This window comes from Vanacampus margaritifer, chromosome 20, assembly GCF_051991255.1.
Source record: "Vanacampus margaritifer isolate UIUO_Vmar chromosome 20, RoL_Vmar_1.0, whole genome shotgun sequence".
Classification (NCBI taxonomy): domain Eukaryota; kingdom Metazoa; phylum Chordata; class Actinopteri; order Syngnathiformes; family Syngnathidae; genus Vanacampus; species Vanacampus margaritifer.
The window spans coordinates 14,884,179-14,902,341 of NC_135451.1; the positions used below are offsets into that span (position 1 = coordinate 14,884,179).

At 39.5% G+C, this 18,163-nt stretch overlaps 1 protein-coding gene across 4 annotated transcripts in view; it reads right to left on the reverse strand.

The window, feature by feature from the left end:
* The window catches only part of slc4a2b (solute carrier family 4 member 2b), a 35,158-nt gene that overhangs the window by 14,921 nt on the left and 2,074 nt on the right, over window positions 1–18,163 (reverse strand). For 2 of the 4 annotated variants that reach the window (XM_077554136.1, XM_077554133.1), the window contains exons 2-5: window positions 11,707–11,794; window positions 5,277–5,409; window positions 466–625; window positions 32–264 (exon numbers count right to left, since the gene is read on the reverse strand). In XM_077554136.1, the coding sequence (XP_077410262.1) occupies window positions 32–264; window positions 466–625; window positions 5,277–5,315 (432 nt within the window). In that variant the 5' untranslated portion in view covers window positions 5,316–5,409; window positions 11,707–11,794. Of the gene's footprint in view, window positions 1–31; window positions 265–465; window positions 626–5,276; window positions 5,410–11,706; window positions 11,795–14,178; window positions 14,419–18,163 lie in introns of those variants that run through there. The other 2 variants (XM_077554135.1, XM_077554134.1) reach the window with 2 other exon arrangements.

Consider the following 18,163-nt stretch of genomic DNA (forward strand, 5'->3'; position numbering starts at 1 on the left):
AGCCCTCATTTTATGTATGTGACGTCATTACCTCCACATCCTTGACCCTGACTGGCTCGGAAGAGGCGGCGCCAGTCTCCGGCCCTTCCTCCTCCTCTTCCTCCTCATCCTCGCCCTCCTCGATGGGGCCGGGGCCGGCGCCGGGGGCGTGGCCGCTCTTGTGGTCCTTGTCCTTGCGCCGCTTCTTGCTGCTCTTCTTGCGGCGCCCGTCCTGGGGCAACTTGGACAGAGGGCGGTGGATGTGGTGGGAGGAGTGGCGGTGGTCTGCGGGGAAAAATCCAATTTGAAAATTTCAGCATACAAAAGAAAAACAAAAGCAATGACAATGATATTATTTTAAAAAAAAGTGCCTTTTGATTTTTTTTGTCTTCGGAAATTTGCTTTATTCCTACTTTGAAAAGTCTCCCCCAGCATTAACTGACATCAACTTCCACTGACACAAAAAAAAAAAAAAATCAAGCTCACATTCGATGTCCTCTTCGTGGTAGTTGTGGTGCTGCTCGTCGGGCACGGAAGTGGACGGTCTGAGGATGTGCTGGAAGCGTTGGACCCCCAACGCCTTGTTCAGGTCGCCATCGTCATCCTCGTCCGGTTGCGGCGGCCTGTGCGAAGACGACGCCTCGGGCTGCAAGGACAAACAATACAGCGATGAGCATGTGGCATTCACTTTTTATAGCGCTCGGCCTCATTGGGGTCACGGATGAGCTGGCGTTTATCCCGGCTGACCTTTAAACAAATATACTCGTAACGTGCGCGTTTATGGAATGTGCTAATAATGTAGCCTGTTCTTGCTGTTTATTGAATGTTGAATGGAAGCACTGACTGTAGGAGGTGAACCCATGAACATTTAATTTTTTCCCTTCTTGCTTAACGACTTTACAAGTAATCTACTGCGAAGGAAATTACAATTGATTTAATAGCACAAAGAAATTCTTGACAAATGTGACTGTTGTATAATGAAAAAGCATGAATTAATTGCTTTAGGCTTTTGTTTTAAATTAAAAAAAATAAAAACGTCATACCGTATCTTTCCATGTACGGTTATTCCACTCACATAAAATTCTCAAATAATTTATTTGTGTTTTCTATCGCAAAAACAAAACAAAACACATTTATAGTTTCTGCACTTTAAATAAATTAATATCTAAACAACACAAATAAATAAAAAATAATGACAGTTATATTTTCAATAACTCTATTATTATTTTTAAAGATGTAAATTAAAATAAAATTAAAATCCATTTACAAAAAAACTAAAGAATACAGTAGCTTCACTAAATGGACACTAGGGGGAACTGTGGTGCAGACGAGCGCTCCCAGAGTTGAAGCATCACGTGACATGACGGGCCCTCTCAAGCCTTTAACTTGTACACAATACCCATGTGCTGGGTTCCGTTACTGTTTTTCCACATGGCAGTGATAATGGATCTTCACTCCTGGCCGGGTGTGTGAGGGCCCGGAGTATAAATGTGAGCAGGACTACTATACCAAAACACACATTGATTTGATTTATTAAAATTTTTTGGGGGGGGGATTTTATTTTGAAATTTAGCTCCCTTTATTAACAAACTCCTCCTAGAAAACGCATCCGATCGTCTTCAAACTTTCATCTAAAAAAAAAAAAAAAGGATCAAACTCATAAAACTGACATTAGTGCAAAAATAAATAAATAAAAAATTCTAAGATTTTATTTTAAGACCAGATTGCCCGGCCCAACTTTTATCGCTTTAAAAAAAAAAAAAACTCTGCAGGAAATGTAACATAACGCAACATAAAGATCTTCTCCAGCGGTTTATTTTCACAGCCAATCCCCAGATCTTGGAGAGACGTGCGAGGGATTCTCGCGGAGGTGAGACAATTTTCCAGCGCTCGCCATGTGCCAAAACAAGCTGTGGGGAGCCGGGGGGGGGGGTGTGGGGGGGGGTGGGGGGGTGGAGAAACAAAAACAAGGGGAAGGTGATGTATCGACTCTCCCGTGAAGGAGTCAGCAAACGGGACGAATAAACACGGGCAAAGATGCTGCCATTTGATTAAAAAAAGCACCTGGAGTCGCAATAGAATTTGTTGGAGGAGATTACGGGTGCGTTGGCTCAAATCCGACACAGTCAGCATTTAAGGAGGGTGGCGGAGGAGGAGGGGGGGGTGTCGCAATGATCATGTCACATCCTAGCGTGTGGCTGTGAGTGTTTTCGAATGTGCATTATTAACTCATTCCCTGCTGCGGACGTTTGTGTTGCTTTGAATTTGGGATCAGCACAGTTTTGAGGAAGAAGGTAAAGATTAGGGGGTGATTTTTTTTTTTTTTTTTTTTGAGTCAAGTTAAGGCACCTGACATTCAAACTGTGTGTGTATGGTATAGCCAGATTTTGTGTTGCGCAATTGAGAGAAAAGTTATTATATTGCCATCAAAATCCCTCTCCCAGTCTTGCTTTTGGTGTTTTGGAAATTGTCATGCTTCTTTAAACAAAAACGTAGTTTTCTTCACTTTTTGGTCAAAAGTAAGGATGTAACGATGACGACAATATCGCGATATTAAATTGGCCACAATATCGTCGTCGTGTCACGATATTCAAAGTTTGACGTTTGTTAAAATGGTGAGGGTTGTAATTTGTGCAGTTCCAGCACCCTCTGCTGGTTAGTTTATTAGTGCGGTTTAATTTGAATTAGGCATGTTTGGGCCACAGCGTCGGTCATCACTCCCATAAATATGTCACTACTTTTACGTACAAAAACACAATATTCGGGGCAGTGGGGGCGAGGGTGGGGGGGTGGGGTTCGATGATATGATTTTTTTTTTTTTAATAATATCTTGAGTTAAACTTATATCGCCAATGTGATAATTATCATATCGAGATGTTTGGATATCGTTACATCTCTCGGCAAAAAAATAATCCTTTTTTTTTTTCTTCTTCTTTGTTGCCATGTCAGTCTAATCTGTCCTGGGTCTTTCGATTCAGCGGTGCCTGTCAATGTAATTTTAACTTTACTACCAATAGGGTCTGTTTCTTGAACCAATGAAATTTCAAATTCATCCTCTCAGGGCCAGTGAGCTGTCCCTTGATAACGCCAGCATTTTTGTCTTCTGAAGAAAATTTTATAGCGTCTCAGCAAGTATGATGGCTTTCATTTCAATGTTTTGAAGAATGTCCATCTATAGGAAAAAAAACTACGCCAACAATTTAAAATGCAAACAATCAAATTCTGCAGTAAAACTACATTGAGAGCAATGGCTAACAGGGGCTCGTCGCGGGAAACACGAATCCCTCCTGGCTCCTTATTTGTGCAACCCTGACCCTCTTTGCAAAAACAGACACGAGGGACTAAACTACCACAACCGCTGCGGTCGTGAGGTTACGACGATTATCTCAGGAATTCGGTTTCCTTTTTGGCCTGTGGGAAATACGGCTGAAATGCCAAACTCACCTTGAATGAGTACAGATAGTCCATGGAGGCGATTTGCGAGAGTACTGACACTACTTGAAAGCGCACTGATAGCTAGTATTGCCTCTATGGGGGAAAAAAAAAAAAAAAAAAAAAGTCACTCAAGGGAGATATTCTCTTTCCAGCCGCACCACGTTTCTCATTCCAGTTAGCCCTGGTCACATGACCACAGCAGCAGCTCTTCAGGGAAGGAGGACGACATGACTCAAGCCTGAATATCCAAAAGGCGCTTCATCAGAACTCTCCCCCGTGTTGTCCGGTTGTAATAATTAACTCGGCTGGAGCTGAGAAAGCAGCCAATGAGGACGCAGGAAGCTCCACAGTGCAAACAAAACCTTTTTTTTTTTTTCTTGATATTTCTTTAGTGAGCTTCTTACCGCCACACTTCCTGCTAGCAAGCGTGACACACTGCGCGTATTCAGACCAACGTATCGATATCAGCTGATTTTTTTTTTTTTTTTTTTTTACAGTGGGCTCGGCGGAAATGAAATTGCGCTCCAGTGGACTGTCCCGGCGTCGTAAATATTGGAGGAAGTATTTAAATAAGGAAATGGCATGAAATTGAGGCCTTTTTAATTAAAAAATAAAAAATAAATACAAAGGTAAGCTACACTGGGATGAAGCAGCCATTTTGGGCAAATTCCTACTGGGGATTCCTTCCCTTCCATCCTCCGAGCAAGTACGCCTAAATTGGAAAACAAGACAGCTCGTCATGTGACGCATGTCAAGTGGGCGGAGCACGGCACGAAAATTTGCCGGTCATTTTAAGGATTTGCCGCGAACAAGGGGGTGCGAAGGGCCCGTTCAGTGACGCTTGCAGCTTTATTATCATCATTATTGTTATGCTCGATAGCCCAATCGCGTCCTCTTTTTTTTTTTTACTGCCGCAATCATTGCCTAATTATTATGTTGCAGATAGACACAGGTTTTCTTCTCTCTACATAGTAAACCCAAGTTTTTTTTTCTCTAGAATTCAAACTAGAAATATTCACACATATCCGCATATTTATTTGAACATATTTGCTCTACCTGTTAGGGCAGCTGACAGCAAACAGCAAAAAGATTCCAGTTCCCAGAAGTAACAATGGCTCCTTGTGGGGGGTCACGTTGTGTGTGTGTGTATGTGGGTTGTGGGGGGCGGGGGGGGGGGGTCTATTTCAAATGGGGGCACGTATACGCACAACACAATACAATAGATCGCCACGACGATTAAGCATGAAACAGAAAATGAAGGCAGGAATTTCCGTACTCATTTCTTACAGTGAAGACATTCTCGAGACATTTGTCACAGTCTATTCACCGGCGCACAAATGCAATAAACTATTTCCTGTCTCCTCCTGTATATGATAACCTTGAGCCAGGAAAAAAAAAAAAAAAAGATGAGCTCGGGATGAAGAAAACTGGGTAAAAGGTCAGACAGAAATGGTTACACTAAGATTCCCGGGATGCCTTCATCATAAATTACCATTCTTGGAATACGCATGGGAAAAAATGTCCCCTTTAAAAACCTGCGCGATATGTCCTGCTAAGGGATCTTAATCAGCCATGTGGAGGACCTCTCCATGCGGCAGAGGAATGCTGCTTGTTTTGGCCGAGGACCAGCAAGCGCTCCGAGCTTGGACAGTCTCGTCCAGCCAAGAAGAAATCCCGGGCAAGCTGCTGTAACGCAACTCCCGATCCGGTCGGGAATTATTCCAAGCCTTCCCGAAAAGACGGACAGGACAGCCCGTACGGGTCCTCGAGGATTCAGTTGCGCTTGACACGTTTTTTTTTTTAGGGGTACATTTTATCTAACGCCGGCCGCAAAGGTGAGGTTTTTTTCCGTGCCGACTTACGCCATCCGTGACCTGCTTGGGAGCGCCGTGGTTGCTCATGTCTCCGGGAAAAGCTGCTGCTGGGGGCGGGTTTGCGGCGTGGTTAGCCCTTCTCTTTCTCGCTGGGACTCAGGCAACTTTTGGGCAGCATAACCTGGAAGCACAGACAAGAGAGTCAGGATTCAGATCTAACCCCCCCCAATGCTGTTTTTGGCTGGCTTGTGAGAGCTTGCCATAAATGTTGACGAATAACCATAAAACTGATAATACGGGGGTCACACGATAAGGTGATTGTGAAGGTAAAAGATCAGTAATGTAACTTAAGGAGTGAAACCCTACGAAAAGACTATTTTAAAAATAGCGAGCCGCATATCAGCGACGAAAACGGTATAATATGTAACTGGCCCGCTGACCTTTTGTCCCCTATAATTGTGCATAATTACAGTCAGTCTGCAGCCGCGCAATAAAAGCATCGGCATTTTCAAACACGCTGCAAAAAGAGGCTCGTTGTCAGCACAAAAAAAAAAAAAAAAAAATCGTCATAAGAATTTCATGTTGTGCTGGAAATAAAAATGGCAACAAGTGCATAAAAAAAAAAAAAAAAAAAATCAGCATGTGGATGCGATGTCATCATTTTAAGGTTGGGCAACGATCCCTTTTAGGGATGAGCTTGACTCGGGAATTTATTGTCACTTTGTCAAGTGGCATCATTGAAGTAGCCATAAAAGTCAGCACCCATCAAACTTGGTGAACCGGGAAGTGGTCATGCGAAATATCAAATAGATCATCATTGGCAATTGTCAGTAGCATTATCGTCTCCATATTACAGTTGTCTTTCTTCGACAGTAAACACACTATCAGATTATTTATGACTCTCATTTCCGGGGCCCCGAGGGACGTCTTTGCCGCCATCCAAGGTCATTAACCATTAGCCAGATAAGAGGCTGATACCGGCGTGGACTACTGTGCAGGGAGACCCTTTCGATAAGCGGCGGCGGCGGCGGCGGCGGCGGCGCATGCTTTGGGCTAACCTCCGCTTGCATTCCGATGGCTATTTGACATTCAGCATGACGGACATGTCCTTTCGAAATGATTATAGCCGTACGTGCGGGGACTACTTAAAAGGTTAACCGAAGAGTCGTGTGTCGCCGATTGCGAGCGAGCTGTTTGACAGCGGATATCAAAGAAGGCGATGATGAAGATTCTTTGGCACGTACACATAGTGGGTCATCGTATCAGTGACCTTGTTGACAAAGATTTCTACTAAGGCTGTAACTGCATACCAAAAAATGCCGGATGGATTTGTATTTGGGCTTGGTTCGTGATGTATACAATCAAATGAAAATGAATAAAGTGAGTGCATACCTTGGCCATCAGGGGGCAGTATAATACAGACATACAACGAATTTCACAACCGACTCACGAAGCCGCAGTCGTTTTTCGTAGAAGATAAAGAATATATGCCTGTGCATATTAGCTGTCTTAATGTGGGGCTGTGCAGTTTGTACTTAAATATACATCATAATAATAATAATAAATATAAACGCGCTATTGTTTTGTTTACTCTATGTGTTATCGTTTGCGCTTTTATGGCGTTTTGCATTGCATGTTAGCATTAAGCTAGCAGACTACCATAGGACAAAATGATGTGGTATGTTTTAAATACTGTACACATGTAATTGTTTTTTTGTTATGCTTAACTTGACAGTAAATTGCGACTGGTATTACCGGCATTAAGCATAACGCAAATATAAAAATAAAATAAATAAAAAGTTCACTAGTAACTGCCAACCTACTGCTTCCTGTGAAGTGAATTGAGTCTGGCTCTCATTCTCTGTCATCATTTGGTGTCCGTATCTGAATGTTTGCTTGTGCCCGAAAAATAAATAAATACAAAAAATAAATAATAATAAAATAATAAATACATTTATTAATTAATAAAAAAAATAATAAATACATTTATTAATTTAAAAAATGCCCAATGGTGGCTTGTCACTTGTAAGTTGAGGTATCATTGTTTTCCCATAATTAAAATATTTTCTTCTTCTTCTTTTTTTTTTTTAAGGTACAAGTACTACAGTAACAGTGTAAACAGTCACAACTATAACGCTATTAAAACACTTTTATTAATCTTGGAGAGGTTTGTGTTACAACAGCGCTATTTTTGTTTTCATACTGCCCTGAAATTCACGTCATGCCATTTTAATATATCTCTAAATATCCACTTTTTTTTTTTTTTTTTCAAATTCAGGGGTTCCTTGGCATACAACATCAAGTCCTTAGTACCCAATGCAGTAGTGAATTCAATATAATTTTTAACTCTTTGACTGCCAGACGTTTTCAGAAAAGGGATGCCGTGGGTGCCAGCCGATTTAAGCATTTTTGACTGATCTTTCAAGGTCCACAGAAAATTATGTGTTTGGACTATGGAAACACACATACTACCAAATGAAAGATTGGACTCTCATCTTTCATCAGAAAAAAAAAGTTTGTTTCTACCTTATTCCGTTTTTCAGTAATCAACAATAGAAAATGGTTAGTTTCACCTCTGTTTTGAAAAAAAACGTCTTTTAACGTCTTTGGCACTCATCCATAGGGTTTTACTAAACGTTATTTAACGTTTTTGGCAGTCAAAGAGTTAAGTGCGTCAGTATGCCTTTTGTTCAAACATCACGACAGTCAAATGTCATGTACAAAAAAAAAAAAAAAAAAAAAAGCCTTTACAATACCTTCAATTTTTAAACCCCGCTTGGACTAACGGTGATAACGGAGTCATTCACTCCGCTATACACGCTTGATTTTCCCAGTAAACGAACACCCCGGCCAGTGTAGTCGAGGCACAGGGATAAAGTTACAGAACGCTGGGATCTGGAGCTCAGACTATGGGAACCAGCAGCCCACCCACCATGGGAGAAAGTGCATAATAACACCGCCGCTAAGGCAGCAAGAATTGTCTTATTGTGGACGACACCTGGACCTTTCATTGTTGTTTTTGCGTCGTTCGCCACCAAAAAGGAACTGCCGGTCGCCTTATGCAACAGCTGACTCTGCCGAAAAAGAAATGGATGAATGCTGAGTGCGCAAGAGGGAAGCGAGGATAAGAGAGAGAGAGAGAAAAAAAGAAAAAAAGGTAGAGCGTCATCATGTCCTCTTAACAGATTCCCTCTCAAAGTCCTGCTGTGCCTTGCACTTCAGTCACTGTGTCAAATATGTGCATGTGGAGTTTTGGGAACACTTATCCAGCTGGAAGGGAATAAGTGTGACAACAGGAAAAAAAAAAAATGGGGGGGGGGGTGGGGTGTCACCCTGAAAAGTGATTTCAGAGATTTGTTTCACTCATGTTTGAAGAAAATTGCTGGAAATATGTTTGACGACAGAACTATGTCCTATTGAAATGAAACTTTTTTTTTTTTCCATTTCCGTTTTTGCATTTTTTTGGGGGGGCGTGGCTAAAATACAGCCCAGACACGCAGTTGGGCCTCTAGCGTTAAGTCGGCCCTCACCCACTTTATCAAGGTTATCAGTAGTCAACGGATGTTTTATCGTTAGTTCAGACTAAAATTGAGAAAATAATTTCGCAGAATAAAGAAAAAAAAAAAGAAGTAAATGCAATAAAATGCTTTAAAAAAAAAATAAAATTATAATTACAGCAAAAATTCCCTTCATTTTTATCTTTGTCAATTAATAACATACATGAGCTGTCGGTGATTACTTTAAATGCATTTATTTCGGTATTTATTTCAGTAGAAGAAGGAAGATCAAACAGTGATTTGAGATATGTAGTTTACTTTAGTTTCTTACACAATGCTTAGTGACTTTTTTTGTCTTGCACTTGACAAAAAAAACATATATTTTTACGAAAAAACAAAAATAATAAAATTAATAAAAACTAAACTATCAGGTAAATCAAATAAATGTCATAAAAATAATAATAAATAATAATAATAAAATAAAATAATAAAAACTAACAAACCTGCAAAATTATCAACAGTAAAATCCACCCGGTTTTATCCATCTCAAAAGGGCGGCCATTTTGCCACTTGCTATCGACTGAAAATGACGTCACAGCTGCTCAGGGCTCAAGTAATGACCAATCGCGGCTCAGCTTGCGAATGTCACATGACCAAACTCCGAAAACAGATGAGTTGTGATCGGTAACCAACTACCTGAGCACTACAAGCCAGTTAGCTTGCGAGCTAGCTGGTGGCTAAGATGCTAGTATCCATTTTACAGCCGCGATTCTTTTATAATCATTCAAATCTGACAGAGTTGTTGACAACACTCTTCTCCGTGCTGTGCCAAATTTGGTGCTTCCCTGCAATAGTTCTCAAGTCTGAAAACATCATACATAAGAATAGAAGCGTTGCGCATCTCGTCGTGAATTATGATTGACGCGTGACTGATCTCTCCCATGGCGTAAAAATACACCAAATAAATTCCTGCCGCTATAGCCTTCTATAAGCGCTTTATGCGGGGAGGGAGGGCTGAGCGATACATGAGCATCACAGTAGATGCGGCGGACAAACTCTGGCATGTACAGTGTGGCTATAAAAAGTCTACACACCCCTGTTCAAATGCCACGTTTTTCCAACACCTTTACACGTTTAATGTGACACGTAACCTGTACAACTCAATTTGAAAAACAAAACAATTTGCTCTTAAAGACGTATAATCACGATCTATTTAAAATGTTTTAAGTGTCCCAAAGACGTATTTATATGTTTTTAAAGGTTTTTTTTTTATTCATGCTAGAGCCTACAGAAGGCTTTGATGCAGCCTCTAAACTGCAAAGAACGTTTAAAGAAATGGTCGTTATTACACAAACGGCCAGCAGGTGGTAGCAGAGTATAAGAGATCAACCAGGGGCCGTGTTGAAAAAAACCCCTCATTACTCACATTTCGAAATAGATTTGTGAATAATGATGAAACTTAGCTATATTCTAATGCTAATTGCTGCGAAACAGAAAGAGACTCAAATCTTTCTTTTGGTAGGTTCCATGTTTTTACAGCAATAGAACACAATATTCTGTGGGCCTTGCAAAATCCGTCCAAATCCAGCAAAACAGCCGGGAGCAAAGGGGGTTGGCTTCAGTGAAAATGGCTGCGAGTGAATGAGTTAAGAGTGGAAGTAAAATTAAACAATTTAGTGGTTGCGTAAGTGTGCACACCTTCTTACAGCTTACAGCAAATACTTGCCAGAAAATCCTGGAGCTCCTTGAATGTTGCTATAAATTTTTGTGCCATATTTTGTCCTCTCAATTACTCTCTTTACTGTGTATATTTAATACCTTTGGAAATTATTTTGTACCCTCCTCCCAGACTAATATCTTTGAACAATGAGCTCATTCTGCTGCCGTGGAAGATCTCTGTGAGTGCAAAAATAACAGGAAAAGGCAACTAGCACTTTATTTGGGGATTTGTCCTGACTGCCATTTATCATGAGTTTGGTTGATTCTGAACGGAGGGTGTGCACCTTTGTGCTATTTTTTTTACTTATATTAAAAATATGTATATATAAAAAAAAAAATACATGATTGACCTCCAAGATCACCTGACACACTAAAAAAACACACAAATGAAAGCATGCAGGTACAGATTAGCTCAAATGATTATTTCTAAACCTCAAAACTGACACTTAATCCATTACTAAAAAAAAGGCAAAGAAAATGATTTGAAATCTGCATTGGAGTTGATCGGACTGACTGCCCCCCCTTTTCCCTTGCGTTTGACTTTCCACCGTACGTGCTTGCACTTACAAAATCTTCGACAATGACAAGCACTTTTTTTTCTCTTTTTTTTTTTTTTTTTTAAAGCCTGCGAGTCATTCTGCAGTTTTAGCCCAGATACAGCGCATACTTGTCGTGATTGCCCGTCACCCTGATAGCATCCGTCCCGGGGAGCCACCACATTGCGGCCTTAATGTTTTATCAGAGCGACTACTATCGCCGGCGAAAGATGATGTCGAAAAGTGGGCGAGAGAGGAACGCCGACAAGGAATAGACACAGCCTGGAACTGTTATTGAAAAGCCCAAAAACATTTTTTTTTTGTACATACATTCCTTTACGGCAGATTTGAAATAAAGCCTGTTAATAAACTGCAGAGTCAATCAGTAGAGCGCGAAAGCAAATAAATAGTTTAGCCTTTATCGTAGATGCCAGATCAATGCATGTTTTTGAAGGAATTACTTAACATTTTAAAATTGTTTGTTATTGTAGAAATCAAAGGTGTGCTAATGCGCCGTACAAGGATGACATAAAGGAACCATTTTGAAAAAAAAAAAAACATTGTTCCTATTATTTACATGATTGTTTTTTTGTTTTGTTTTTACCATCAAGTGACATCAAACATTTGCTAGAGGCTCATTCAACATTTTAAAAAACGATACATTTATATTATCCAGAAAACACAAAAAAAAAGTCAATTGACTACGATCCGTCCGTCCGTCCGTACCTTGCTTTGCTTAATGCAGAGAAGCCACCGCAGACATGGTAGTAGTGCAACTGTGAACTCTGCAGGCAGGCGGAGGGACGAGACGCTCCTGGTCAGAGTGCAGCAAGAAGGCAAATAGACACAAGAGAGAGAGAGAGCGAGAGAGAGAGAGAGGAAAAGACAAGACAGAAGTTAGGAGATGTGGCGCGAGCGTCCAACCTCTCGGACTGATAGCGGCCGCCTCGGTCGGCGGGATTAAGTTTCCTACCGGAGGCTGCTGACAAGTAGCCATGTGACTGAAGGGCCGATTCAACAATGACTCACACACACACACATACACACACGCACAAGCACGCACACAGTCAGTCAGTTCTCCAAGTGATTAATATGTGGAACTTTAGGGTGTCTAAAATTATCAGCTTGCCGAACGTACAGCCACTTTACAAATGTAGAATTTATTAAGTGATAAAAATGTATGTTTTGAAGCATCGTGGCTCCTTCTAGTCTGCGTTTTAGCCACCAGGGGGCAGTGAAATACAGTCATGCAGACTCAAAGAAGAGTTTCAAAATTACTGTAGGAAGGGATGTTAATATAGGCAATGAATCGAAATTCAATGACGACTTCAATTACACTCCACAATTACAAAATCAGCATAACCGTCCAAAAAAATACGATTATTAATACCAAATTTGAGTTGTTCAAATTTATACATTTGCACCTTTTTTTATTTTTATTTAAAAATAACTAGTTTAAGACATTTTGTTTCATCCAAAAGGAACTTGCGTAATTATAATGTTCCAAAGAATTTTATTTTGTCTTAATAATTAAAAAAATAATAATAATAATAATATTTTTTACATTTCATAATTTTCTTGTTTTGTACCAAAAAAATTAATGTGATTTCAATTATTACCAAAATAACCGTGATTCATATTTTCATCATAATCGAGCAGCCCTAACTGTAAGTGACTCAGTAAGCTGCATACAGTATATTAGTGTGTGTTTTTTGCAGAGGATAAATAATATATGCCAGGGAGTATTGTTATAATCACCATACAATGACACACCAGCATCCATTTTGTCACATAGCACCAAAACAACAAAACCATTACACAGAGAATCCCACCTAAAAGTCACAAAAGCCACCGGATTAATTGTATTGGGGGGGAACAAAGAAGGTCCTGTGAGCTAAACAAGTCACTACAACCCCTTTGCCAAACAATCAAGCCGCGCATTCCACATCAGCTTATTTGAGACGGAATATCCAAACCCTGGAGGAGGTTCTGTGTGTGCAAGACGGAATTGTTTTTTTTTGTCCGCGGGGACGAGGGCTCACCGTGGAGTCACATGAATGTCTTGCGGGGACGGGAGGGGAGGGGGGGAAAAAAAATACATAGACAGCTAAATATGTCGTGTGGGGCTTTCCTCCATCCAACGGGTTTCTGAAAATAGCATCCAGGGCCGAGACAAACGTGGTCAACGATGGTAAAGAGGTGTGTGACCTAATGGATGCACCGAGGACGGACAACATTGTCTTAACCCTGGCACACCGTTAAAACACCACACACAGTGGCCACTATGAAGTACACGTCCAGAAGATGGCGCCGTTTTATTTTCTGCTATGGTTTATATGGAATACAGAGTGGTTATAAGCCAGATATAGCAGATCACGCAAAATAGCGGAAAAAAGTAGCGCTAAGTAAAAAAAAAAAAAATCAATATTGAATCGATTTTCCTTTTCGAGCCGGATATCAATTCTTAAAACCATGAATCAATTTTTTTTTTTTTTGCATTCATAAAAAAATAGAATTTTAGAGGCCACATTTTTTTGGTATCTTAGCTTTCTTGAAATTTACTGTTAACATGAATTAAAAAAAAAATTTTTTTACATTTATAAAACATCTGATGTGTTGCACTTTAAGACAATTCAGAATCTTTTTACTTTATATTTCCAATTATTGAATTAGAATGATGCAAATATTTTCATCACATGCTTGCTGATGTCAACGTTAGTGTAAAACTTAAGTGATTAGAACATTACTTTACCCAGTTAGTACCGTCGCAAAATTAAATTTTGGATTTAATGTTTGTGGAGTTTTTATCATGTCCTTGATGTTTAAGAAGAATTAACGTTGCTTCCATAATTAATCAACATCAAATTGACGTGCAGCGAATCGGATCGAATCGGATAAAAAATAAATAATCAAAATCGAATTGAACTCTCGATAACCCAGCCCGCTCACACGACAGTCTTCCCAATTCACATTGAATCCCGATTCTGACGTATAAAATACTTGGCGATTGCTTTCAACACAACATGACGAGAAAAACATGTTTGTCTCCAAAAAATGTAAAAAGTTGTTATGAAATCTGCCCAGCAACAAGTGTCAAACTTAATAAGTAATAAGATTCAGAGCTATAACTAGTACAGTAGTTTTCCAGTTTTTGCGTGGTTAACATTATTTTGCTATTAGAAAGTGACGAAGACTCACACGAACCCGAACGCCTCGCCTTTGACACCCGGTCCTCGATGGCCGACCCGGACAGCTGCCCAGCTTACGAATCTCTCCAGGGATTTAGTGCCACTGGCGTGCGATGATAGCGCTGAGTGTTTTTGCCTAAAATAGCCCTGCGGGATTCCAGCCTTTTTCCCCCCACCCGAGTACGATCGTCTCGGCTAACGCGACGGAGGGGTTCGGGGACGGGTTTGTCCGACGCATCAGCGAGGCGATCGCGGGATGGGATCCGCAAACAGCTGCATATCGCTGTGTGCCTCTTTGTACCGTCCCAGGACTTTGCGGCGGGGGCTAAGACGGCACCTGTCCGGGGGGTGCGGAGGGATTTAAGGGCCGAGCGAGATACGGAATTCTTACATAACAGCCAATATAAACGCTAACCCATTGTTCTCGAAAGGAAAAAGCAATAAACTTTCAATCATTTTTATACCCGTGATTAGGACAAGGGGGTATTGTTTTGGACAAGTGAAATGTAAAGTTCCGAGTATTGAACCGGGCATTTTTACCGCAAGAACTTCTAGACCAGGAACTTCTAGAGAACCATTGAAGTAGAAGTCGCTCACGACAAGCTAGGACAAACAATCTCATCTTTAATTCCACTAGAACCGCAACTTTTTTTTAAATTTATTTTCAGTCATTTATTGTTGTTAAAAATAACGATTTTCAATAAATTGCTGATGTGATTTTTATAATGTCTATAAGAATAACCGTAAAACCGATTTTTTTTCTCGGACTATAAATCGTACAACAAAATCTGCAACCGCTGCACCCCTAATTTCGAGCCGATATTCATTTGCAGTAAAAGAGAAAATATTAGCGTCAAAATAAGAAAATAAAAACACTTTTTCTTTTAACTTTTAACATGTCAAAAATAGACAGCTTTCTGAGTTTTCTACTGTAAATAAAGTTTTCCAAAATTTCAACATAATTTCTTAATTTTATTATTTATTTATTTATTATTATTTTATTGTACTAATTTATTATTATTTTATTTATTTACTTTTTAATATTTATTTATTTTTTTTTAAGTGTAGGGAGTTCCCAGGGTCAGCATAATCTTTTATGAAGTCGAAATTTAAATAAATACATAAATAGGTGACAAATGCACATAAAAATTGCCAATAATTGGTATTGGTAGCAAATTTGGGGTTTTCGTCAGGGTTCGTAAAAGGTTTCAAAAGTTCGTTGCAGACAGTGAAAAATGATCTGAATATGTTGGAAAATGTTTTTGCAACAAGCAAAACTGTCTGTGAACGTCTTACAAATCCTGATGGAAAAACCTAAATTTGCTTGAATTTAAATTTAATAGAAATAACGCAACTTAATTTTTGACGGCTATAACCGTCAATGGCATTGAATGAGTTAACATGTGCCCTTGTTTTTTTTTTGTGTCCTTTCTTTTCTCTTCTTTTAAATCGCGTCAGGCGATTAAAATGTTTAATTGTAATTCATCGCTTGGCTTCAATAGTTAACTCATTATTAATCACAAATCTGCAAGCGCTCGCCGCCGCTCAGCGAGAAAACAGCTTTATCGTCTTTTATTCGTAAAAATGACGATATTCGTCAAAACGCCAAATATCGGCACCGATCGATCTATCTCTACTTTTAAGTAATTTATCATTTGAATCAGCGCCACAAAACTGGGCCGGGAAGCTGCTCGGGTTGTGAGTTCTCACAGAACCGCATTTGGCTTCATGAGAAAACACAAGCCAGCGAGCTCCCGCTAAGCAAATTGTAAGACGGCAATCTCATCGCACGGTCAAATTAAGTACGAGAATCCTTTGGTAGCGAACAAAGTGCTTGAGGGTCTTTACGATTGCAGCCAATATCGCTCGGCAATCTCCGCACGTAACCGGGCCTAACATCCGGAGTTGATTTTCTTGGAGGCTTTCCACGCCAAATCCCCAAAAAAGTTGGATGAGGGGAGGTCAAACAAACAGAAACTCCGCATTATCAAACATTTTTCACCCACCCCTCCCCCTTCCCCCCCCCTCGCTCCCGTTTTCTGCATGATCGAGCCATTCCCAGCCGGAATGCGGAGACGTTTGCGACAAATCCGTTCGCACGGAGCACGTTTGTTTGACAGGCGAGGGGAAAAGAGATCCAAAGATGAACACCGAGATTGGACGATGCATTCGGGATACAGCCCGATAATAGGACATTTGGGAGTTTGAAAGCAAGCGAGGTGAAACTTTTTTTTTTAAAAAAGTCGCATTGATTTGTTGCACTTATCTTCTACGAGATAGTCAACGTAGAAACGGATGAGTCAGCAAGACACATCCTTCCTCACGCCGCCATCCTGATAATAATCATGTGATGACTGTCCCCCCCGTTGTCGCATTTACATGCAAGGCTGCAACAACCTTTTTTTTTTTTCCTCCATCTTGCTTATGTGTAATCGTCATTGACTCAGAACGGGAGGTCGGCCATTTTGTCCCTTCGGAGGTAGCAGCCGACATTGGACAACATCGATAGGCATTAGCGGGAACGTTGTGTGGGAAAAAATAAATAATAATCTCATCAATTTACTTACAAATAAGTGTGGAATACGAACACAAATCTATTATTCTGTTTGGCAAAACAAGGACACGTGTTAACTCGTTCACTGCCATTGACGGTTATAGCCGTCAAAAATTCATTTGCGTTATTTCTATTAGTTTAACATTTTTCCCCCCACTTTTGTTAACCAGAGTATCAAAACCTAGAATTTTTTTTATTGTACATTTAGAACAGATATAAAATTTGTGATTAATCGTGAGTTAACGAGTAAAGTAATGCGATTAATTACAATTAAAAAATTGAATCGCCTGAGGGCCCTAATTTATTGTAATTTTTAGTAATCTTTTCTCTTCTTTTAAATCGTTCACTGCCATTGACGGTTATAGCCGTCAAAAATTCATTTGCGTTATTTCTATTAGTTTAACATTTTTCCCCCCACTTTTGTTAACCAGAGTATCAAAACCTAGAATTTTTTTTATTGTACATTTAGAACAGATATAAAATTTGTGATTAATCGTGAGTTAACGAGTAAAGTCATGCGATTAATTACAATTAAAAAATTGAATCGCCTGAGGGCCCTAATTTATTGTAATTTTTAGTAATCTTTTCTCTTCTTTTAAATCGTTCACTGCCATTGACGGTTATAGCCGTCAAAAATTCATTTGCGTTATTTCTATTAGTTTAACATTTTTCCCCCACTTTTGTTAACCAGAGTATCAAAACCTAGATTTTTTTTATGGTACATTTAGAACAGATATGAAATTTGTGATTAATCGTGAGTTAATTAGTAAAGTCATGCGATTAATTACAATTAAAAAATTTAATCGCCTGAGGGCCATAATTTTTTATAATTTTTAGTAATCTTTTCTCTTCTTTTAAATCGTTCACTGCCATTGACGGTTATAGCCGTCAAAAATTCATTTGCGTTATTTCTATTAGTTTAACATTTTTCCCCCCACTTTTGTTAACCAGAGTATCAAAACCTAGAATTTTTTTTATTGTACATTTAGAACAGATATAAAATTTGTGATTAATCGTGAGTTAACGAGTAAAGTCATGCGATTAATTACAATTAAAAAATTGAATCGCCTGAGGGCCCTAATTTATTGTAATTTTTAGTAATCTTTTCTCTTCTTTTAAATCGTTCACTGCCATTGACGGTTATAGCCGTCAAAAATTCATTTGCGTTATTTCTATTAGTTTAACATTTTTCCCCCACTTTTGTTAACCACAGTATCAAAACCTAGATTTTTTTTATTGTACATTTAGAACAGATATAAAATTTGTGATTAGTCGTGAGTTAACGAGTGAAGTCATGCGATTAATTACAATAAAAAAAATTGAATCGCCTGAGGGCCCTAATTTTTTGTAATTTTTAGTAATCTTTTCTCTTCTTTTAAATCGTTCACTGCCATTGACGGTTATAGCCGTCAAAAATTCATTTGCGTTATTTCTATTAGTT